At 27.4% G+C, this 24,487-nt stretch overlaps 3 protein-coding genes across 6 annotated transcripts; all 3 read left to right on the top strand.

Moving 5' to 3' along the window:
• Positions 1-2,440: 2,440 nt before the first annotated feature.
• On the top strand, positions 2,441-10,348 carry LOC141531256 (acyl-CoA Delta-9 desaturase-like). 2 transcript variants are annotated; one of them, XM_074248947.1, is made up of 7 exons: positions 2,441-2,753; positions 8,383-8,672; positions 8,756-8,886; positions 8,964-9,169; positions 9,253-9,435; positions 9,507-9,576; positions 9,715-10,348. In XM_074248947.1, exons 2-7 carry the CDS (start codon positions 8,390-8,392, stop codon positions 9,994-9,996), a joined length of 1,155 nt encoding a protein of 384 aa, XP_074105048.1. In that variant the 5' UTR covers positions 2,441-2,753; positions 8,383-8,389; the 3' UTR covers positions 9,997-10,348. The 2 variants fall into 2 exon arrangements, with proteins under 2 accessions (XP_074105048.1, XP_074105047.1); XM_074248946.1 differs by lacking the exon at positions 2,441-2,753 and adding an exon at positions 5,879-6,671 and having other exon boundaries at positions 9,715-10,347.
• Positions 10,349-11,679: 1,331 nt separating this feature from the next.
• Positions 11,680-16,180, top strand: LOC141531242 (aminopeptidase A). 2 transcript variants are annotated; one of them, XM_074248909.1, is made up of 8 exons: positions 11,680-12,187; positions 12,704-13,142; positions 13,217-13,364; positions 13,450-13,723; positions 13,900-14,070; positions 14,164-14,261; positions 14,323-14,457; positions 14,538-16,180. In XM_074248909.1, the coding sequence occupies exons 1-8, from the start codon at positions 11,962-11,964 to the stop codon at positions 15,984-15,986; spliced, it is 2,940 nt and encodes a 979-aa protein (XP_074105010.1). In that variant the 5' UTR covers positions 11,680-11,961; the 3' UTR covers positions 15,987-16,180. The 2 variants fall into 2 exon arrangements, with proteins under 2 accessions (XP_074105010.1, XP_074105011.1); XM_074248910.1 differs by lacking the exon at positions 11,680-12,187 and adding an exon at positions 12,452-12,590.
• A 63-nt stretch (positions 16,181-16,243) lies between these two features.
• LOC141531253 (uncharacterized) lies at positions 16,244-22,224 on the top strand. Of its 2 annotated transcripts, XM_074248940.1 has the most exons (6): positions 16,244-16,473; positions 17,029-17,611; positions 18,718-19,173; positions 19,404-19,538; positions 19,663-19,921; positions 22,044-22,224. In XM_074248940.1, exons 1-5 carry the CDS (start codon positions 16,384-16,386, stop codon positions 19,890-19,892), a joined length of 1,494 nt encoding a protein of 497 aa, XP_074105041.1. In that variant the 5' UTR covers positions 16,244-16,383; the 3' UTR covers positions 19,893-19,921; positions 22,044-22,224. The 2 variants fall into 2 exon arrangements, with proteins under 2 accessions (XP_074105041.1, XP_074105042.1); XM_074248941.1 differs by lacking the exon at positions 22,044-22,224 and having other exon boundaries at positions 19,663-20,554.
• Positions 22,225-24,487: the final 2,263 nt, after the last annotated feature.

Here is a 24,487-nt window from a genome sequence, read left to right as displayed (position 1 = left end):
ATACAATGTGACTATAAAAATACAGAAATGACGAAGACCATGCAATTCTTTCTGAGAGAGTTTGAATTCATCTCTGAATAGATACATTTTCAAACTATAAATGGCCTTAGCCATCCATCTAGCATGATGAACAGCACCAGGACGTTTGAAAGAAATCTTTCTTGAGGCATTTCTCCAAGGAAAATCAATGATAATTCCAATAATTCTTTATTTAACTTATTATAACATTTCTTTATCGATCGAAACTCAAATTTATGTAAATTTTCCTGAAACTCATAGTTTAAATTAAAATTTATCGAATTATTGATCAAAAACTGGAAATATTGATATTCGTTAATGTTTGACGATGAATATCTCGTAACGGCTTCACTTAATCAAAAAATCATAAGAGACCATTTTTGTAGAGCAGTAAATTTCCTACAAAATCATGAGTTCCGCAATCCGAAATAATTTTTTTCATCGACTTATAAAATTCATAATAAAAACGAATATTTTCCTTAAAATAGCCAAACTTCAACTATGAATATCTTTTAATCGGTTGAGTTTTTGAAAAGTCATAAGAGACCTTTTTTGTAAAGCATTCAATTTCTCACAAAATCTATGCCACGGAATATTTTTCCAAGCAGTTGGAAGCGAGATATAAATTTTTTTATCTGATTATTCGAAAAAAATAGAAACCCGCAAAGCGGAGGACCTTCCCGTTATAATTAAGAGCTTATACTTGGAGAGAATTCTTTTTAGGTGTCTACGAACCTATTTTTCAGAGTATAAAGTCAAAAATAAATTATTCGATTTTTTTGACCCACCCTAATATATTTGTATATTTCACAAGTATCTTCATGACATTATTACAACTAGCAACATAAAGTTATTGGATGGTAGCTTTCTAGGATAATTATAATTTTAATGATTCAACATTAACGATCGGGCCCATGTTCATTCGCTGAAGTAGGTCCACTTGACCTTCGCCGTAGTGGGCATAACGTAACTTTTAAAGTATTTATTTTTCGGATCTCTCACCTTTTTCATGAGAGATTCTATACCTCTTCATACGACATACTTTCCGTATTTTCAATCAACCCAATTTTATTCCTGTTACTTTTTTTGTACTTAGCTCCGGGCGACATCACGGTAAATACAACAGTTTACATATGTGTGTACAAAGGGTTGCAAAGATATTGGTTCAATGCAAATGTAAATATTCATATCTGATTGTAATACACTTTCATAAGTGTTATTCATCTTTGTTCGATGTCAATGTTTAATTTTTAATAGAAAACGCGTACCATTTTATTAATAGTATCTATTATCGTTAAATAGGGAATTTTTTTTTAATAATTTCGGTAAATATGCTCATTATTTTATTATTAATTTATGATTATTATTGTTCATTGTAATACTAAATAAGATTTAATATTGCATGAAAAAAAAAGTAACAGAAAAATTACAGTTCCTTCAGTAATAAAAGAAGCCCCAAATAAAATCCCAAGTATTGATTTTTACAGTTTAAAATTTAATTTTACAGTTCTTAAAAATGCATTTCTTGTTTAAGTAGTAACAATTAAATTTCTAAACAGTAATTATTTAATTTTTTCACTCGGAGCAACTTGCTTTTATAAATTGTAATTTTTTCTGTGTAATTTAAAAAAATGTATTGCTTTTATAATTTTGATGTTAAATGTAATGTCAAATTTAAATTTTCTTGTGACTATATCTTCGATAAACAACAATCATGTGATGAAGAAATATTTAAATTGTCTACCGAATCATTTGAACTGTCTATCTAGGCTGCAAAATGAAATGTTTAAGAAAGAATGAGCACACTGGTTTGAATTTATCGAGAATTATCATAATACTTTTTCTATGGAGTTGAAGTTTTATTAAACGTATTTTTTTAATGACATCATCTCAGTTTGATTTTTTTTTTTATATTCAAGTTAAATTTTATACAAATAAATATTTTAACAAATAAATCATGTTTAATTTTTTTTCTTCACTCCAGAAATTCTTTATTGTAATTACTAGAAGAATATAATAAAATTAATTTTTATAAAAAAATAAACTGCTAATTTTATCTCTTTTTAGTACAAAATTTTCCATATTCTTCTCAGCTTAAATTGCAACAAAGAAAAATATAAACCACACAACGGTATAAGCTTCAAAAAAATAAGAACACTTCTGCGTATTTTACAGGTAAGTTTTTATTCATGAAAAAAAAAAAGATCAAACGATTTTTTAATGTTTTTTTTTACTTCAGCGTTAAAATTTCTAGCTAAAATTCTTCAATACTCCTGTAAATATAAAAATTTAAATGTAACATCAACTTCTTTATCAATAAAAGTGTATTGCGCATGTTACATGTGTGAAGTAGTCAGGTTGTAGAGCTGTAAAAGCAGTAGCGCCGCTTGACTGCTCGACAGGCCGGCTGATCGGGTACGGACTGTATCTACTAACAAATATTTTTGTTACTAAAAACTTCAGAATACAACTTTTTACCAATCATCTTCTTCCAGTGACATCTAACTAAATAAATACATAAATAACAACAATATCTAATCAATAAAAGTCATCGCAGGACGTGAAGTTTATCGTAATAAAGTTCACCGAGTAAATGCCGGAGCATTGAGAGGACACCATCATTGATCAGCCGAGGGTGGTTTTTGGTTCGGTATTAATATCCGAAATCGTATTACATATATTGTTAATTTTAATTACTCTATAAAGCACACAGCTAATAGTATCATGTAGTTTAGGTAATTGGTAGAAAATTAATATTTTTATTTATTATAGCAATTATTTAAATAAGTAGAATAAGTACCTAGAATATTTTTTCAAAAAATTACATATTATTATAGGGCATTTTAAAACGTCATGTATGCTAGCAATTTTTATATTTACTTTTCTTCTTTAATAAAAATAATAGTAATTTTTTTTTAGAAGTACTTTTGGAAATAATTAAAAAATGTTCCGTAAAAAATTGATTTTTTTTTTTTTAATTATTATATTTATTAATTAACAAAAAAATGTGAATGTCTGCTGTGAGTTTTCGATAGCAAGTACCGTTTGTCAGCCTCTTTTGCTCCGAACTGGGTGTATACTGAGCAATTCACTCAGAACGGTGTATAGTATAATATATAAGCACAAGTATCATTATCGAGCTGTAGCGCATAGAATATAACACGATAGTTAATAGTTATGGTAGAGTAAGAGGAGATGTCCCGCATTGCGTTCGCCTTCGATTTCTCCTAGTTAAAATGATTTTTATCTTACCACGAGATTGATAGAGTTTTTTGCCTTTAAAATCACTCATTTGTTAAAATTTTATCACAACTCATTCCATGATTCTCATTTCCTTTAGATTAGGTGTTACCACCGACGAAAGAATAGTAAGAGGCTGAAATAAAAATAAAAAAATAAAAATAGTTTTTAATTTAAAACATTTTAATTTTTTTTTTTTTTTTTTTTTTTTTTTTTAGTTTGTATAAATTATAAATTCCCACGTGTACTTTGCGTTAAATATAAATATAAATTTTTTTCGCAACGGCTCATTAATTCGCAGGATACAATGAACCCGAACGTGTTGCCTACAGCGAGATTAAACACTCGAGATGAGATTATTATAATTGAGTTACATTATAATAATATAAAAAAAAAAAAAAAAATTATGTCCTCGGCCGTGGGCCCATCATTTGTGTATCCAAGGTCAAGCTTTTAATTTTCGTGAAATAAATTAAAGACTGATTAAATAACTAGCACAGGCTGTAAACCTAATTGTCTTTTACAATTAAACAATCACATTAGTTTTGTTTGAAATAATTGGGATGAGGTGCAGATAAAAGTGTTTGATGAATTACCACAAACGAGGGAAAGTTGGCCGGAAACTGTCGAGGCCTTGAAGAGATTCGAGACGATGACACGGATGGTTAAATATTGCAGAACGACTGTATGCATGGTACTAATATGTATAAATAAACGTCTCTGTAAAATATGTAAGAAATAAAATAATTTAGTTTAACAAAAGATAAAATAATAAACTGGTAATCAGTGTTATTCATTTTTATTTTTTTCGAAAGAGATCATCTTGCTACGACATTCGAAGACTGGCTTACGTGATGTTAGTCACTCTTTTTAAAATATATTCGTGTCGTATTGTATAAATTAAATGCTAATCAAAACAACTTTTAATAAAATATTATTTTTAGGATGGGTTTATACGAAAGTTTTATTATTTTAACAATAATTACTAACAAACAAATGAAAATTTCTTCATCTTTTTCCGAGAAATTCAAATTTTGATGGACTCATTTATCATACTTTGTGTTTTGTTATAATTATTTTTAGATTTGATATTCAAATTTATATTAACTTTCTTCATTTTCATTTTTTTGTTTATTAATTTTATTAGTCTTTTATTCAATCTTTCTAATTTTGTTTTAAATATTAACTTTTACTATTTAACTAAACCTTTTTTTATTAAATTCAATTTTATCTTTCAAGATTTTTGTTAAACATTTTTTCACCTTAAACGAATCTCGGTACATCAGAGTGATTATTTTTAAAAATAAAACCTAAGTGAAGTTTTTAAAAAAATAACATTCAACACCATGAATATAAAAAAAATGTTTAACATTATTTACAAAACAAATCATGGACACTTTGCTGATCTTAAAAATGTTCAATTACACTCATACTAAAAATTTAAGCTCAATATAAATATCATAAATCAAGTAAAATAAAAAAATTAATTTTTTAAAATTAAAAAATTATTTCTTCTTTTCTTCATTGATAATACAAATAAAATATATCGAGTATCGAGACTTAAAGTGAGGTAATACTCATACTTATAACTTAAACATTGTAATAAATAATAATTAGCGTATATACTGTAAAATTGTCCATTTACATACAGCTATTTCATATTCGTCAATGAGTCACAGCAGCAAAGCAAAATGTAAAAATAAAAAGAAGGAAGAAAATGAAAAAAAGGAAATGCAAAAAGTTTTAAGTAATCGAGAAATGAAGGTTTATAAACGCTCCAATTAATAATTGATGATTTCCGGTGATGATTTACAAATAAATATATAACAATAACAGGGAAACGCAAACAATCGTATTGATTTCAAAATATTCAAACTGCCGACCGTAATATAATTAAAAAGCATACATTCATATAATTAAAAACTCATTTGTAATGAACCCGACAGTTAGAAATATTAAAATTACAAAGTCATATTAAAATAAAATTACAAAAAAGTTTGTGAAATTTTTTTTTTCCAAGTATTGCCTTAAGCGTACATTGTATTATTTATTCTATTTTGTCTATTTATTAAATTACGTAATAAATTTATTTAATGAAATATTCTCGGGACATTTATTTTGAAAGATATTATGTATTAAATAATATTTTAATGCCTATCACATTTATAAATTTATTTGAGTACGCTCCGAAACATTTTTTTTTTTTTTTGAGAGTTACTATATATATTTGACGAAATAAACGTGATTACGAAATAAGTTGTTAACATTGGTGGATGTTAGTGTCCAAACAGGTTTGCCCTTTAAGATTAAACAGCACGTAATTTTTCTAATGGTACTTTTTGATTATAATATTTCATCGGGATAAAAATTTTAATATATTTAATTGCTCTTTATTATTTATAATAATTATTATTAACTTTAAAAAAAATTATTCGTTAGAAAAGGTGACTACATAAATCATTTAATGTCGTTTTTTAATAGTTACATTTTTTTAACTACATAGAAATGAGGATAATGGTGATTAATTTTGAACAAAAACCATTATTTAACTGTTTGCTAAATAAATAAATATTTTAACCCATTTATTTTATTATTAAAATTTTCACGGTGTGAATAAGATGAGTGACTTTTTCTCCGTCTGATTATTATTTACGATGAGTGATAAATGAGGAATTTGAAAAACAATGACACACTTTGACTTTGTTGAAAGTTTATACAAAGAGTTAAAACTTAATTACATGGATTTGAGTCGTATTTGTAAAATATGTTAAATTGTGACGTAAAAAGTTAAATTTATGCTAAAAAATTTTTTACAAGAAGAAAAAAAAAACTCAAAAAATTCTTTGTAAAATGTAAAATTTTATCACATTTTTTCACAAAGAAAACTTTTAACCTTGCACATGCCAATGTTCGATTTATCGCAATTACTTCGCTCTTATCGTTGTTATCAACGAAAATTGTTCACCGTTTGACGAAGGCAAACACTAAGAATATAATAAAAAATATTTACCCGTGGAAATTTTTCTAAACCAGATCATCGGCACTTTTCTTTGGAAAAAAACCTTTAAGCACCAGATATACATCTTTATATCTATATAATTTATCCATGATACCTGTTTACGTATTTTCGAACCAAAGGAAAGATCGGGAATACCGTGACCAGGTGGTGGGAGATAGTTTTGTTAATGTTTCACGGGAGACAGAGTAATTCCCATAAGTGGAACATACACTCTAACATCTCCGTATTTCGTTGTGAACTCGCGATCAGTTCGGATCGTTTTACTCACCTCAAGTGAATTCAAAAAATTAATTACAAATATTTTATAAAAAGAAGAAATATTACTAAGCCGCTATTGTAACAAAGGATCATTGGAATTTTTTTTTTCTTCATTTTGAGAATACGAATTTTCATTGTAAGTTTTATTTTTTATTTTAAATACTAACAATTTATAAATTTAATTTATTAATTAACAGGGTAAATTAATTAATAAAAAATTTTTTAATGTATAAGCCTGATAAATTTTCTTCTTAGTTAATTATTTATTTTTAGTTAGTAAGTCATTAGATTTATAGCAGCTATTAGACTATAAGTAGGCTTGTACTTATTAATTAATGTTTTATTACTAATTTTAATTTTTTAACTATCAATCACTAATTATTATCTTTTATGAGCTGAGAATATAGAAAGCTCTTGTAATTTCAGTTTTTTTTAAGTACCTAGACAGCCGATTCTTCTACGGTGAAGAACACGTGTAACTAAACCCATCACGCATCACTCTTTCGCCCGACATACTTTCATAAATATTAGAAATTTATCTCAAGATAGATCAAATCAAATGATTAAGCAGTTTTACTGTTTTTTAACCAAAATTAACTATTTATGAGCGTGTGATTAATAAAATTATTAGGCAATTTTATAAATTACTAATTCAAATTTTTGACCGTCACTAATCGAAAATAAAAATGTTTTAAATAAATAGATAATTTATATAATCGTTAAATTTATTAAAACGACTTTTTCATAATTTACATATTCGATTTAATTATTCTCTCTCTCTTCTCGAATAATTTATTTAAATATTTATATTCGAATTATGTTATATATTATTATTTTCTTTCAGTATTATAATACGTAAGTTTTTATTATCAACTATACAGCAAAACGAAACAATTATCAATAAAAATAAAAGATAGCAAAAGTTAATTAGACTTGTTATCGCGAAAAAGCACGTATGCTTGTTTGGTTTTCCTCGATGGATAATTAAAAATTTTTGTTAAAAATTTTCTAAAGATATAAATTAAAAGATTTGTAAATAATTACATCTAACGGAATATTTAAGTAGACAATAATTTGCGACAAAATGAGATAGAAAGTCAATAAAAGTAAAATAACAATAAAGAGCTGTCTGATGGAAGAAAAAATTAATATGCGAATTAAGTGGAGATTGACCTGAAAAGCGCCATTGACCTCGATCTTCACTCAGAGTAGAACCCGTTTACGTTCTTGTCTCTCTGTACAAGTTCTCTTTTCTTCTTTTTATACATAGAGATGTGTATACATTATTGTACGCTGTCTTTACTTCTTCCTCATTTCACTCCCGGTCCTCCCTCCCTCCGCACCATCACTTGATCACATCTCGTGCTCGATAATATAACGGCAAGTCCCGTTTACTTCGTTCATTTATATTATATTTTCTCTCTAATTCCATCCATGCAGATGACGTCTTATCATTTTTATTTTCACCATATCCTTTTAATGTCAATAAACAATAATTATATCCGTGGTATTTATGTTTTCTATTATTCTATAGCAAGTGTCGTTATTCTAAAAATAAAATATTAAAAATATATATATATATATATATATATATATATATATATATATATATATATATATATATATATATATATATATATAATTATTCTAATATAATGTTAAATTATTTTAATAAAATAAATTCAAGTAAAACCATTAAATTGACCTTTTTTTTTTATGATTATGTTGAAATAAATTTGAATATAAATGTAGCCACCAAATTTCTTCATAGAATTTATAATTGAATTTGTTAAAATATCTAAATCAAGAAATTTTTTACATTAAATATAATTTTATATTATTTACAGATAAATAATGGCGCCGAATCTTTTTGGCAATTCGGCGACCCTTTTTTTGGAGGCATCACAAAATGTTGCTCAAGATAAAAAAATAAATGTAGATATTAAAAACAATAAACCAGTTAAAGTAGCAACCAAACAACCAAAAGCAAGTGATAAAAGTAGTAATAGCGATAATAAAGATTACAAATGGAAAATTGTGTGGAGAAACGTTATCGCATTTGTTTATTTACACGTTGGAGCTCTGTATGGCTTGTATTATTTAGTTACCAGTGCTAAGTTTGCAACATTCGCCTGGAGTAAGTACCAAAAAATTGCCACAATTATAAATTAATTTAAAATTAATTATGAATAAATAATAAAGTTACTTGAATTATTCCAGTGTTGGGGCTTGGATTTTTTGCCGGAGTTGGAATCACAGCAGGTGCTCACAGATTATGGGCACACAAAGCGTATAAAGCTAAATGGCCCATGAGAGTTCTTCTCATGATTCTGCAAACGGTTGCTTTTCAAGTAATAACTTTTACCATAATTATAATAATTAATAATCATCATCATCTTAATTTTCTAATATCAATAATTACTTGCAGAATCACATCTATGAATGGGTAAGAGATCACCGTGTGCATCACAAATTCACCGACACAGATGCTGATCCACACAATGCCAAACGGGGATTCTTCTTTTCACACATGGGCTGGCTTTTGATTCGTAAGCATCCAGATGTTATTACCAAGGGAAAAACAGTTGATATGACAGATCTGGAACAAGATTTCGTTGTTGTTTGGCAAAGAAGGTCTGCGTTGTATTTAAAATTAATTATCAATCAACTTATTCAATACTTGACCTCCAAATCAATTAAATATTTTTTTTTTCTAGACTCTACCTGATTCTGATGCCAATCTTCTGTTTTTTGATCCCGACCTGGATTCCAATTTACTGTTGGAACGAAGTACCTCTGTATGCCTGGTACGCAACTATATTCAGGTACACATTGTCGCTCAATCTCACATGGTTGGTCAACTCCGCTGCTCACATCTGGGGAATGAAGCCTTATGACAGGTAAGTCGCCTTAATAATTTCAGTAAAATTAACACTCATTTATCTTTAACGTGTTTCTTCTTTTCTTCCAGCTCAATTAGTCCCACGGACAATTTCAAGATTGCTCTTGGAACCTTCGGAGAAGCTTGGCACAACTATCACGTTCGTACTTTTTTTTTTTTTTTTTTTTTTTTTTTTTTTTTTTAACATATTTTGAGATAAACATACTTTGCACTCTTGCGCTTCTTGAAGTATATATACTCATTATTTACAGTATTAAAATTTTAAATTGTTCTACAGCACGTTTTCCCATGGGATTACAAGGCGGCTGAACTCGGAGATTACAGCGGCAATTTCACGACTGCATTTATAGACTTTTTCGCTTACATCGGCCAGGCTTATGACCTTAAAACCGTCCCGAAAGAAATGATTGAAAAGCGTGCTGCTCGTACTGGCGATGGTTCAAGGATCACTCAAAATCACAGTGAACATTCCCACGAGGGAGCGATCTGGGGATGGGGTGACGCCGATATGTCGGCTGAAGACATGAATCTAGCTCAGATCATTAAAAAGAGTGATTAATTGACTTAAGATTATTAATTATCACTTTTATACTAATAAGTAATAAGTAAATAAATTATTCATTAAAAATTTTTATCAAAACTACTTTTCGGTACAAAGTAGAAAATTTTATTCAGATAAATATTTTTAAGTTGTGAAGAAATAATTATTATTACTATTATAGTAACACCAAGTACTTAAAGTCTGCGATATATATTACTTAAATAAATTTCAGTGCGCAAAATTTTTTAATATACTATTACATGAGCATGAATTATGAAGATAAAAAATTCATCACGTCTTCCGGTATATTATTATATTTCTGTTATTGATATAGATGTTTAAATAATGTATATTTAATAGGGAATTATTTTCCTAAAACTTTTCAATATTATTTTAATAATAATTATTATTATTTCTTTTATAATTATTCTTATTGTTACATTATAAATATCAATTTTTTTTTCACTCTGTGAATAAAATGTTGTAGAAATATATATATAATAATTTTGTTAATTAAATTACAAAATTACATGATTGTTTAATTAAATTTTTGTTATTATGTATTGTATATTTTTTAACACCCGAAAATGTGAATATAAAAACATAATAACTTTTACAATGTATTTATGAATAAATTATTACTATAAAAATTAATAAAATAATCCGATTAGCTTTTTATTACCCATAATTACTTGATACTTTTTTAATTTAATAAACTTGGCATTAGTTTATTTTTATGGAGTTTTATGGAGTCACAATCTATGTAATACATATAAAAAATGATAAAATATTATCATTTGCTGACATTTATATATAATTACAAGGAATTCATCTATAATTATATAATGTAAATTTGTGTAAGACATTAAACTTGATTCTTGACAGTTTATTTTTATGTGCGTGACCTTCACACCGTATCTACTTAAATAATCTCGCATTTTTAAGAGCCAATAACGATGTTTTCAAAGATGTTGAAAGTAACCAGAAACTCGAGCTAAATAAATATTAACAATTTAAAAATTATACAAATAAACAATTTAAATACGGAAGAAAAATGTTTAAATTCACCGATTAAAGTATTCGCGATTGCCGACGTCATCTTCATGATAAATAAAAATTAATTAACTCATTACTCTATTAGAATTGACCCTAATTACATTCAATTCAAATTTAAGATTATAATTATACAGAGTAAAAAAATGTTATTTAAATATTTTTATCGAAAAATTTATCTGATTTTTCATCAAGCTGTCAAAATATTAAAGAAGAAATAACATTTAATTCAAGGCGTTTTTCAGCGCATCAACAATCACTCAATTTATCTTAAAGACATTTTAAAACCTGTTTGTAAGCTTACGTTACGTGCATTAATAAGAATAGTGGGATAATAGAGAACTAGATGCGAGTTTAGTTGAGTTTTCTATTCGTGTCATAGCCAACAGGTTTCAATTTCGTTTGGCAATTTAATTGTTTATATCGATGTTATTGTTAATAAAAAAAAAGTTTCAAAATAAATTCTAACATTTACAAGGAATAATTTAGTCGACATTAGTAGATTTAAAATAAATTATAATATTAAAAAAAAAACGTGAGAATTGACAGAGAAAGTGAAACTTAGTGTAATTTATACTTGCGCTTATATTACAATATATAAAAAAAAAAAAATCGTGACATGACTACAGACGAATGGCAGTTTCACTTTATTTAAGCTAAGAGTGTTAATACAAATATAATACAGAGTAAATTTACACTGAAAAATCAAAGCCTATTCATCAAATATTTGTTTAAAAGTGTTGCTAAATTAATTTTTAAATAAGGTAAAAAAGTGGGTTAAAGTTACTTAATGATTACGTGAATTATGTAAATTTATTGTCAAAAAAGGTGATAAAAATTATTTGTGTTATAATATCGAGTATTTTTTAAGTGCGTATTTTTAAAAAAAGCGCTAAATAAGCGCGTAGTTACAACGCGTGCGCAATAAAAATGACGACGAATCATGATACAAATGAGGAGGACAATGAATTCCAGTGTGACAACATACAGAAATTACAGATTGAAAATATCCGACTCCGAAGAAAAAGTTCGCGTAGTAGGTTACTTATAGGTTGCTCATTTGGTTTCTCAATATTTCTTACATTTCTTTGCTGTATTTTAATTAGTATTATTTTACTAATTTATCATAAAAGTGATTTTTGCGCTTACATTCAAGGTGAGAAATTTTATTTTCACATTAAAATCTATTATTATTGATAATTTAACTTTACAATACAACAATTGTTTGCCGTACGGCTGAAGATTTTGCTACGCGCATGCCCGCCGAGTATTTTATGGCGCGAAATTTGAATTATCCAATCATTTGTTTCTTAAAAATTTATTTCTAATAGTTTTGTTGCGTTTTAAAATAGTAAATAGAATTTACGTGTGTTCTTTATGAAAAAAAAAAATTTATTTGTTCAGAATTTCAATTAATTTATTAATCGTAATCAGAATGAGCGCATTATTATGTCGGATTTTAATTGCAAGATTACCTCGAGCGATAAGATTGAAAAATTTGAGGTTTTTATCTGTTTTAAATAATAAATGTATATCTAAATGTTATCACAATATCATTGGTATGTATAAGGTATATATTTAAGCATGGTACTCTGATACATTTAAATAAATGACTAATTGAATTTTTTAATGTAAATTTTTCCTAGTATAATTTTTGAAAAATTCTTTTCAGATCCAAGTAACCCCGACAGGTACTGCAAAATGGCTTACAAAGAGCAAGAACGATCGGAGCTGTCATTCCGCTTGCCGAAACAAGTGAAGCCACTTCATTACGATCTGTATCTCCATCCAAACTTAATTGATGGGACCTTCAAAGGCCACGTGACAATTTTAATTGACGTTATGGAGGTGAAAAATTACGTCGCTTTACATCAGAAAGATCTGAACATTACGAAAACAACACTAAAAAGTTACGACCGTAATGAAAACTATGAAGTACCGATAAGAGATACTTATACCATTGAAAAGCTGGAGATACTGGTTGTTAGTTGCAATGATAACCTACCGATTGGTGTCTATCAGCTGTATTTTGAGTTCAATGGGGCATTACAGCCGGATAAAATCGTTGGATTTTATGCTAGTACATATAAAGATGAAAATAACGCCACTAGGTATTATTTATTATTTTCTGTAGAATAGTACTTTAAAGTAAATTAAATTAAATTGGCTTTTATTTTTACTCAAGAACAATCGCTACTTCAAAATTCGAGCCGACTTACGCTAGAAGATCATTCCCGTGCTTTGATGAGCCGTCATTTAAGGCTGAATTTACCGTCAAGCTTGTTTATCCTTCCACTGATAGCTATGGAGCGCTTTCCAGCATGAATCTTGAAGTAATTTACATTCCTTTTTTTTATTATCCAATAAAATAAATTTATTCAATCTTCTGATATTTGATTGATACTTATTTTTAAACAGAGCACGGTAACTGATCAACCAGAACCGGGGATGACAACAGCAACATTTGCCAAAAGTGTGCCAATGTCTACATATCTGATGTGTTTCATCGTGAGTGATTTTGTAGCAGTAACCGCGCCTGCTAAAAAATTAGACCCCAGTAAGAGTTTTCCAATCAGCGTCTACACTAGGAGAGCTCAAAAAGAACGCGCTGCTTTTGCATTGGACATAGGAGTTCAAATAATTGAAAATTATACCAAAAAATTCAGCATTGACTTCCCCTTGCCCAAATTAGGTATGTCATTTACTTTTGGTAATAATTTGTCAGTCTGCTTCGTAATTTGAGGTTGATTGTAGCTTTAGTATAAATAAGTATCAATTATCTTGATGAAGTGGGCTGACACTGCGGTTCAATTAAAGATTACATTCGAAACTAATTGACAAACTAATTTAATTATTATGCGAAAATAGATATGGCTGCAATACCAGACTTTGTATCCGGTGCGATGGAAAATTGGGGTTTAATAACATATCGTGAAGCGCGACTGCTCTATGATGATAAAACAAGCTCTTCAGATGATAAGAAGAATGTTGTACTAGTTATTGCTCATGAGTTTGCGCATATGTGGTTTGGAAATTTAGGTAAAGTAATTACTTTAAATTAATGATAAATTATTATTGGTATTAAATGTAAATTAATTCATGATTTTTGATAAATTTTTTTTTATATTTCAGTAACTATGAAATGGTGGAATGATTTATGGTTGAATGAAGGTTTTGCGAGCTATATGCAGTACAAAATTTCCGATCAAATTCTTCCAAACTGGAAATTAGTAAGTACAGTATTATTACTTTTTAAAACAATTATTTAATAATTATACTTATTGTTTACAGATGGATAGTTTTTTAACTTCTACACTTCATAGTGTACTTGTGACTGATGCTAAATTAAGTTCACATCCCATAGTACAAACTGTTGATAATCCAGATGAAATTACAGCTATTTTTGATGTTATTACTTACAATAAGGTACTGAAATTTTTCTAAATATTTATTTTAAATAGACAAATATACTTAAGAATTAAAAATTAATAAATAAAAAATTTTAGGGTGCATCTGTGTTGCGTATGTTGGATAATTTTATTGGAACAGAAGCATTTGACGCTGGTATAACGAAATATTTAAACCAGCATGCTTACAATAATGCAGAAACAGCAGATTTATTTAAAATTCTCCAAGAATCAACAAAAAGTAACATAAATATAACAGCAATAATGGACACTTGGACTCGCCAAATGGGTTTTCCCGTAGTTAATGTTGTCAAAACAGGTTTGAACATTACATTGACGCAAAAACGATTTTTGCTCGATCCAGAAGCTACGTGTGATCCACAAGAGTCAGATTATGGCTACAAGTGGACAATTCCGATAACATATGTCACCAGTAAAAACGACACGCCAACTCTCGTGTGGTTCGACAAAGATTCTTTGAAGTTGACGATCAAGTTATCAGAACCAGTCGAATGGATTAAATTTAATTACAAGCAAATCGGTTATTATCGTATTAATTACGACAAACAGTCATGGGAAAATCTTTATGACGTACTGCGCTGGCACCACAAGCGCCTAAGTATCTCCGACCGTACGAATTTGATAGAAGATGCATTCAGTTTAGCCCAAGCTTCCGAGTTGGATTATTCGGTTGCGCTCGATATGACTTCATATCTGACAAAAGAGCGCAATGCAGTGCCTTGGGACGTCGCCTCCTCAATTCTACTTACTATTGACAAGTTGCTATTTTCAACAAGTATATCGTCTAAATTTCGTGATTACGTTAGAAATTTGGTCGAAATACCTTATCACGACGTAACATGGCAAGTTGACAATATCGAAGATCATGACATGCTGACATTACGTCGTATTATTTTAAATTTAGCCTGCAACGTTGAGCACGTCGAGTGTTTGGACGAAGCTGGGGTGATTTTCAAAAATTGGATCGATGATCCCAATGACATTAGACCTCATCCTGATATACGTGGGTTCGTTTATAAATATGGTATGAGTCATGTCGGCAAAGAAGCTGATTGGGATGTCATGTTTAACCGATTCATTAAAGAAACAAACGCCGATGAGAAACTTAAATTAATGAGAGGTTTGGCCGGTGTTAGATCAAGTTATTTGTTGAACAAATTTATTGGAATCGCTGTTGATCTTAAGTATGTTAAGTCACAAGATACCTTCAATTGCTTGCTGTCAATTGCGGCTAATCCTGTTGGCGGACCTCTGGTTTGGGACTGGGTAAGAGAAAACTGGGAGTTTTTGGTTAAACGATACACATTGAATGATCGTTACTTGGGTCAATTGGTACCTGGAATTGCCAAGTATTTCGCTACTGATGCCAAACTTACGGAATTGAAAGCTTTCTTCGCCAAGTACCCAGAAGCTGGCGCAGGAAAAACTCATAGAGTTGTTGCGCTAGAAACAGTTGCCAGTAATATCAAGTGGTTGAAGAAAAATAGCGAAATATTAGACAATTGGTTAAGCTCACATGTTAAATAAATTTTATTTGTAATTACTTTCTGGTTACATGTAACATTGATGTAACATTGCATTTAATCGTTTATTTACCAATATATTATTATTACTACACTGCACTGATTAATATTAATCAATCAATTATTTGTTGATTTAGTTTATTAAACTTCTATTGTTCCATTTATATTAATTAATTATAATAAAATAAATTGGAAATATTTATGTCTTTTAATCTTATCTGAAACGTTTTTGTGATAAAATATTTATAATGTAGAAGAATGAAAAATTTAATATCTTATCAGTGTTTCTCGGAGGTAAAAGTATATTTTTATACGCTGTATCTTTCTTGTCGTACGTGTTTATTTTATAATAAATAATTTTATTTTATTATGTAGCTAAATTACAGTTTATTGTTTTTAAAATGACTTGTTATAAACTATGGACGTCTAAATATTTTAGAATTATAATAGGTTGTTGTCTTCTTGGATTCGTGCTCTTTTGTACCAGTTTCGTAAGTAATTTATTATCTTTCAATAAAACCATTTATTTAAAGGCATTTTTTAATAATTATAAATAATTACGTCAAAAGTTTTCAAATGGTTTTAAATAAATTTCATTAAAACTTTAAATAAAATTCATCTTTTAAACAAAATTTATATTTCTTCAACCAAATTAAAAACCTTGGAATTTTATTGATTAATTTATACTGATAAGAATTTACTTAAGTTCCAATTAAATTTATTTTTATTAACGATGATCGTTTGTGTTAGTTTCTAAAATAAAATATTAAAAAATTTGTATCGATTGTATGAATAATTTATTCTAGTTCCTGACGTAAAGATGAGTGTCAAAATATAAATTTATATACTTGTTTTTAAAAATTCGTCACTAAATAAAAATATCATCAGTGACAAAAGTTAAATTTAATTATTATTTAAAAATAAATTTTTTATTCTTTATTTTAAAAATATTAATAATAAATTTTAAGAAGAAGTCTTAAATATTATTTATGATATAAAAGATGCCAAAATGTTTTATTTTTAAACAAATAAATAAAATTTAACAGAAAAGAATACAACTGCTGCGTGCGTACAAATTTCAATCATCAATAGTCGACATAATTGATTTGGAAATACAGTACATGTCAAATGAAATTTATCCAGAATCAGACCATTGGATTTCAGTTCAGTCTTTAAATGGTCATATATATTCTGCGTACTTGGATATGCGACCAAAAGTCATAGTCAATAATAATTATAAATCTCACATGAACACTGTTTGGGCAACGATACGAGTTATTGCAATTTTACCCTCCGACACAAAATCAGACGAGGTAGTTTGCGTATTTAAATTAGAATCTAAGGACCGTGAGTTTTTTTACGAAAAAGTCACCGCAAGCGAAGTTAAATTCTTCGATGATAACTGGAAATTAAAGTATTCAAGTGCATTTATTACTTGCGATCTAACTCACGTGAGTTATTACAATTATGATCTTCTTTATGAGAAGCAGCAGTTACCTCAGTCTGTTGGAATTATTCAAAAGAATGCAGATAACTCTTCACTACAATTCGTAGATATAAATTACCCGCCGAATGGAATCAGTCAGATGGACTGGCCTTCAGATAAATTTATGGCCCTTTGTGTTCCAGGTTTGTTTGCGAATCTCTATCTCTCGCTTAAAACTTCAATATTCAACTCAATATTTAACTTTCATCAGCTAATTTTAATTAAAAGTGAATGAATTTATGATTAAATTTCTAATAGTTATTAATTTATTCTTTTTTTGTATGATACTGAAGTTAGCTGACAATTATATGGATTATATATCACGTTTCAGATGCCATAAGGGCGTATACCGGCAAAAGCTCCCGGTGAAAAGCCAAAAAGTCGTATAAAAAATTTTTTTTTGGGAATCAGCGTATTTTTGTCCGAAATGTGCAGAAATGCAAAAAAAAAAAAATTTATACGCCTTTATGGCTCCTAGGACCCACCTCGGATGCCATAAGGGCGTGTATTAAAAATTCTACTATTTTTTCTAAGTCCAAAAAAAATTTTTAGTTTGAAGAAAAATTTTTTTTTGCATTTCTACGCATTTCTCGAAAAAATACGTCGGTTCCAAAAAAAAAAATTTTTTATACGCCCTTATGCTATCCGAGGTGGGTCCCGGGAGCTTATAAAGGCGTACAAATAATTTTTTTCTGTCGGGAATTACTTATTTTTGTATGAAACATGCATAAATGCAAAAAAAATTTTTTCTTCTAACTACAAATTTTTTTAGACTTAAAAAAAAAAACGGAATTTTTATTATCGTGCAATTTAAAAAAAGTCATTATTTAATAAAGCAAACTTCTATTAATTTATAGTTCACAAGTTACGGCAGTCACATAGTGACTGCAAGGTTGGCAGTTATTTTTAATTTTCCCATGTGGAATTTTTTTATTAGATTTTTTTCAAAATTTTATTTATAAAAATTAAATTAGCCGACATCTGAAAATTTCTATAATTTTTTTTATTGAAGAAATTATTATAAAAAAATTAAAAGAAAAAATTTCACATGTAGAAGATTTGAAGAATCATACTTACAATTTTTTAAAAATATTTTTTTATACTCACAATTTAATTGTTGAAAAAAATAAAACAATTTTTGAACGTCAGCAAACTTTAGCATCATATTTCGTTGCTATAAAATAATAAAAAAAAATTTTATTAATGTCTGTTAACTTCAGCATCTCTTTCTTCTTTGTATTTTCATCAGTTTTGCATCACAAATTTGATCGCCCGCTGGAATTAATCGAATTCATCGAGTACTATCGATTGATGGGAGTGAATAGATTTGTTTTTTACAACTCATCAGTGTCACAAGACGTCAGTAAAGTTTTAAAATTTTACCATACCGAGGAGTATGATTTAATAAAAATTCAACAATGGAACTTACCTGCTTCGTATATTTATGAAAAAACTCTCCGACTGGAAGGACTGTATGGTGCATTAAACGATTGTCTCTACAGAAATTCACTGCACAATTATTTTAGGTACGTCGGAGTGTTTGACGTTGATGAATTTTTAATTCCTAAAGTTCATAAAAATTTCACTGATCTTATGAAGTTCTTAGATCCCTCAGAAAAAGATTATGATTATGTGTCTTTTTTATTCCGCCATGTTTATTTTTATACAATGTACCCTGACGTTAAAGAAAATTCTGGCAAAAAAGGTAAATAAAATTATTTGAGGTCAATTAGCATTAATTGGTGTTATTTTCTAAAATTCTAAATTAATTAGTGGTGTTTTAATTAAATTAAATTGTAGCAATTATTTTAATCAATTATTAATTTAATTATTTTGTGCTCGGTTTAGAATCTAAAATAATTGGCGGGAATTTAATGAAATATTTGGTTTTAAAAAATAAAACAAACTTAATTAATTAATTATTACATTTTCTAGATCCGTATCTTTTTACGAAAGCAAAAATTCAACGATTACGAGATCCACACCCAGCAGGTGTTAAAAGCAGATATATCATTCGAGCTCGCGATGCAATTGAAATCGGCAATTATAAATCTACTAAATTGCTCAAAGGTACGTTTATAAATTTTACAAAGCGCTAACAAATTGAGTTAAAAGTAATAAAATTAAATTGAGAGTTTATTCGTTTAACACAATTTTATTAATTGCTTAGAGATTGATAGTTTTTAATTTATAGATGCATCGGGTGAAATGATTGTTGAACCTGATGTAGCTCTTTTACACCATTATGCTCCATGCGAAGCAGAAGAAACGGGATGCTATTTGAAACCAGTTGAAATCGATAGAACTGCACTTAGGTTCACTAGTGAGCTAGCTAGAAATGTTGCATTAGCATGCAGAAATATATTTAGCAACCACAAGTGTCCTTCTTCTAAAAAACGTATGCCTGGTGAATTAAATTCTTGAAATCGAATTCACTGTTTTATTTATTTGAGGTAAAAATGTTCTAAATATTTATAGAAAATTTAATTGTATAATATTCATTCATATTTCATTATTTTGTAATATTTAATTTGTCTCCATTAAAACGTGAAGTTTGATATTGAAAACAATTAGTGTAAATTATTTTATTTATTTTCTTTGATTACAAAAAAAAAAATTTTTGTTTCGTATAAAAATTCATTAAACGCATAAGGTAACAGACTGGCCTTGTTATTGATACTTGCAATTTTATTTTAATTAAAAAAAAAAAAAAAAAAATATAATTTTTGATTTATAAATTTCAAGATAATTGTTTTTTTGAGAACATTTTAATTTTTTAATTAGAATAAAATTGCAGGTGTCAAACAACTAGGCCAGTGTCAATAACTGGGTCTTTTACCTTACATTGTCAACAGAAATTTAATTAATTTGTCTAATTTATAAGATGACTTTCAAACAAACTGTTTTATTAAGAGTAAAGGAATTTTAATATCGTTTAGTTAAAGTCAAGGTAATTACTTGCCATTTATGGATTATATATTTATATTGTTTGAGCGTTAGCGTCAAAATTTAAATTTCTAAGTTTGGCACCTAAAATATTGATTGTATTTTATACAGAATACAGAATAATTTACTTAATTATATAACCATTTTTTTACTATAATTATTTAATTTATAATAATTAGTTAATAGAGAATCTTTTTATAAATATAATTAGGGTACTTTTAAAACTTTTAACTAAACTATCTATTGTAACGATCTTTGAGGAAAGTTATAAATACAAGACTTAGCTTATAAAATTGAAATACTTTTAAACTATAAAATGAGCTATCGCTCTTTTTTCTATAAAAAGTTTGCTATTAATTATAAAAATATAATATATGAAATATATAAAGTATAAAATTTTTAAACTAACGTATTGTTGATAAAATAAATTATACTGTAAAAAAAAATTTAATTTTATCAAATATTAACTGAAAAAAGATTCCGGAATTATTAATCAATTGCTCTGTATCGCGACATGACCTATTACACTTTACGGATCATATTTCACAGCAAAATATTTGACCATGAGATATTATTGAATCATATTGCAATTAATTGATTGAGACCACTGTCTGAAGAAGTAATTAAACACTAAGCTGTGTATTACTCACGTAGAGTTTATAAAATAATAATTAAGTGTAGTATCGAGACAGTCGAAACGATTGGCCTTTATCTTGAATCTTGAACTATAACTTATGTGACAAAAAATTCAGTATTTTAAAATTTAGATTTTTTTAAATTTACATGTCAATAAAGGTTGAAATTTTGAACTTTAATCAATTCTAAAGATAAACAGCAACGGAAGAATTTCTATTAAAAAATTCAAACTCTTAATATTTTGATTCTTTTACGAGGTTGCATTTATTAGTTCAATTAAAATGTACGCTCTACATTCGAAAGCTTTCTTTATATGCACAGCAGTTTTTTTTTATATATCCGAATCTCATTGATTTCCAACAATAAACTGGAAATAAAATACGTTATGCATGGTCTTTAGCGTTTTTGCTTTATTCCAGTTTATAGTCGCATACTTACACTGCGCCAAAAAATATACCCGTGAGCGTGAGCAAGAAATCGATTGCATAACTGTCTTGAACCAATAATTTATCTCATTAATCGAGAGTCTTTTTAAGTATTACCCATATGGCCAAAAGAGGTAAATCTTATTACGAAATGTCCGATAATTTACATACTTTATATAAATTTTAATGATTATTTATATCACAATTTTTTTAGCATTAAAATAGATCGTCTTCATTACATTATCTACTGTGATATTTTATATTCTTCCTATACTTTAGATTTTCTTCTATACTTAGGTGAAGAAATCAAAATTTTTCTCCTAGTAACTTTTTTGTTAAAAAAAAGTTTTCTAGATTAAAGAAAACAATTTTAAATAGAGAGCTTAGTAAATTGTCATCCAAAACTATTTTTTTCCAAATCTTGAAAAATTTTTTTCAACAAGAAAGTAACTTTGAGAAAAATTTTGATTACTTCACCTAAGAAATAAAATTATTTAAAGTTTTTAACGAATTAATTTTTTGTTACAACAATATCCATTTTTTTCAAAAGAAATTTTTTTTTTTTCAGTGTAAAATTGGGAAAAATTAAATGAATGTCTTCTTCATATCTCTTCAAACCGCCATAATAAATTTTGGATAAAAAAATATTGTTTTTTCTTTTAAAAAGGATTTTTTTGATAATATTAGATTGAAAAGACTTTTATTTTTTGCCACCTCCTACAGTCACTGTTAAAAAACAAAATTCATAATTTATAGCCAAAATATTAAAATAAAATAAAATTTATATTTGAAAGATTTATTGTTATCACAAGAAAAAAAATAAGACGTTTTTTTAAAAATCTTTACACTTTTTTCCTCTTTGGTCTTACCATTTATTTGGAAGATCTCAAGGATCTAGACTATGGCCGATTAGGTTGTCGACTTGACAAAATCCTTAGCATTCCCAATGGACGTGTGGATTTTCTCAACTAAATTCATGACATATGTGCAATATATAGCTGTATATTATTTTTTTCTTACCAAACAATTGGATGATTTCCAGCTCTGATTGGCCGTCGCTTGTAATATATAATTAAAAAAACTGGGAAATACTAGTTTGGAATAGCATTAAATTCAGTGTTATTGTTCTGGGACAATACCTGTAATATTTTACAAAGTCAACTATCGAAATTTTTTTAATAAACAAGTTTAAAAAACAGATAAATGAGTTGAGCGCAGTACATAATAATAATTGACTAGGCGTGCAATTGTGAGAGAACAATTGGTTTCATAGATTCGGGAATTTTATGCATGAAAATAATTTGTGGGAGATATTTATCTGTTGATACGCCTACGCGAACTATAACTAAATATATATGAGTTAAAATTGTATACACAAACAATAATACACATGAAAATATTTACCTCTGGTTATTCATCATACTTTTCTACGCTATCTCTTGTGGAGAAAATAAATTTCAATTCAATCCTCTCGGGAATCCGTTGGCGCACTGTATACAACAAAATAATAAAGTCGTAGGGTACAAAAAAAAAATAAATTGTAGAGATAAAAAAGGAAAATGCGTAAATCGAAACGGAAAAAGATAAGATAAAAAAATAGAAAAATTTATTAAATTTTATCCTACAGTTTATAGTTAAAAATAGCAAATAAATATGTCAATTAACATAATCGTCCATGTGAAAGTTTTTTTATAAATAAAATAAAATATGATGTTGATTGTGGACTAGCGAATATTTTATACCAACTTGAAAAACTTATAGAAAAGTACAAACAAAGAAATAAACTTGTTTTCTTCTTACATCTTTATTTTTATTTTACTTTTATTCTTCTAGTCTCGATTTTTCTAATTATCTGACTTGAATTTTATTCGGGTACGAAGTAGAACGAGGTGGCTAAAGGGAGTTGAAAAAAAGTTGAGCCCAGTGTATATAATCTAGAAAAAAGTTTCCTGAAACTTTTTTTATTTGCCAACCAAGATTTTCTTCCCAACAATATCTGAAAAAATACATCGTTAATTATTCTTTTGCGGAAAAAATGTTTTTTTTTTTTTTTTTTTTTTTTTTTATACGTGTCATCCTAGTAAATAAAAGCCAGCGTTATATTTTACTATCAAATAGCTTCTGACTGCCGGTTTAATTTTTAATCTACATACTGGACAAAAATTATAATCTGGTTTTATTTTATACAGATGAATTACCAGCATAACTCGAAAAATATAATGTCATTGAAGTTCTTGATCGGACTCATTGGACAAACTGCTCAATTAAGTGCTACAGCACAGATTAATGTAAAAGCCGATACTCTGACGACATATATTAATTCGTTTTTGTGTTAAATAAAAAATTAAGGCAATGATATCGTGTTGTGTCCAGAATTTATAAAAATATACTATTTTTTTTTTCATCAATAATAATAATAATTTCAATTATAAATCAAAGCCTTCTCTATCCTTGTTTTAACATTAAATTTATTAAATTATTTGCACAACGGCTCGGTAAAAACATTTTGCACTCTTCAGGTGTTGCTTACAATTGACATTTTAATTTAATTTACAATTCAATTTAACAAAATAATATAATACCAGTTTTATTTTACCAACCCATTATAGCATCAATGTCAAATTAAATGCTATTATAATTTTAAATCAAAAATTAAATGAATTAACTCAACCGTAAAATAATAAAATAAAAGTTTTCATTGAAATTTTGGGCAAATAATTTTATTAAATTAATGTCAAAACAAGTTTTCGAGAAGGTTTTGATTTATAATTAAAATTACAACTTTACCAATCTTTAAAAAATTAAAAAAAAAATGATACAGTATCAATACAAAGTATTATGTTGTGATATTTCATAATAATTTATTATTTCTTCAAGCTTAAAATTTTCTCTTAATTTTTTTAAAATATTATATTTATTATTATTAATAAAATTATCTTCTTTAAAGATAAACCATCTTCACAAATAAAAAATAACATTCAAATTTCTTCTTTCTCGATTTACAATAATATA

This window comes from Cotesia typhae, unplaced genomic scaffold, assembly GCF_013202065.1.
Source record: "Cotesia typhae breed Kobodo isofemale line unplaced genomic scaffold, CoteBio_Ctyphae contig_5, whole genome shotgun sequence".
In the NCBI taxonomy this organism is placed as follows: domain Eukaryota; kingdom Metazoa; phylum Arthropoda; class Insecta; order Hymenoptera; family Braconidae; genus Cotesia; species Cotesia typhae.
Note: the sequence above shows the minus strand (reverse complement) of the source record. Positions and strands in the feature narration are given on the sequence as shown.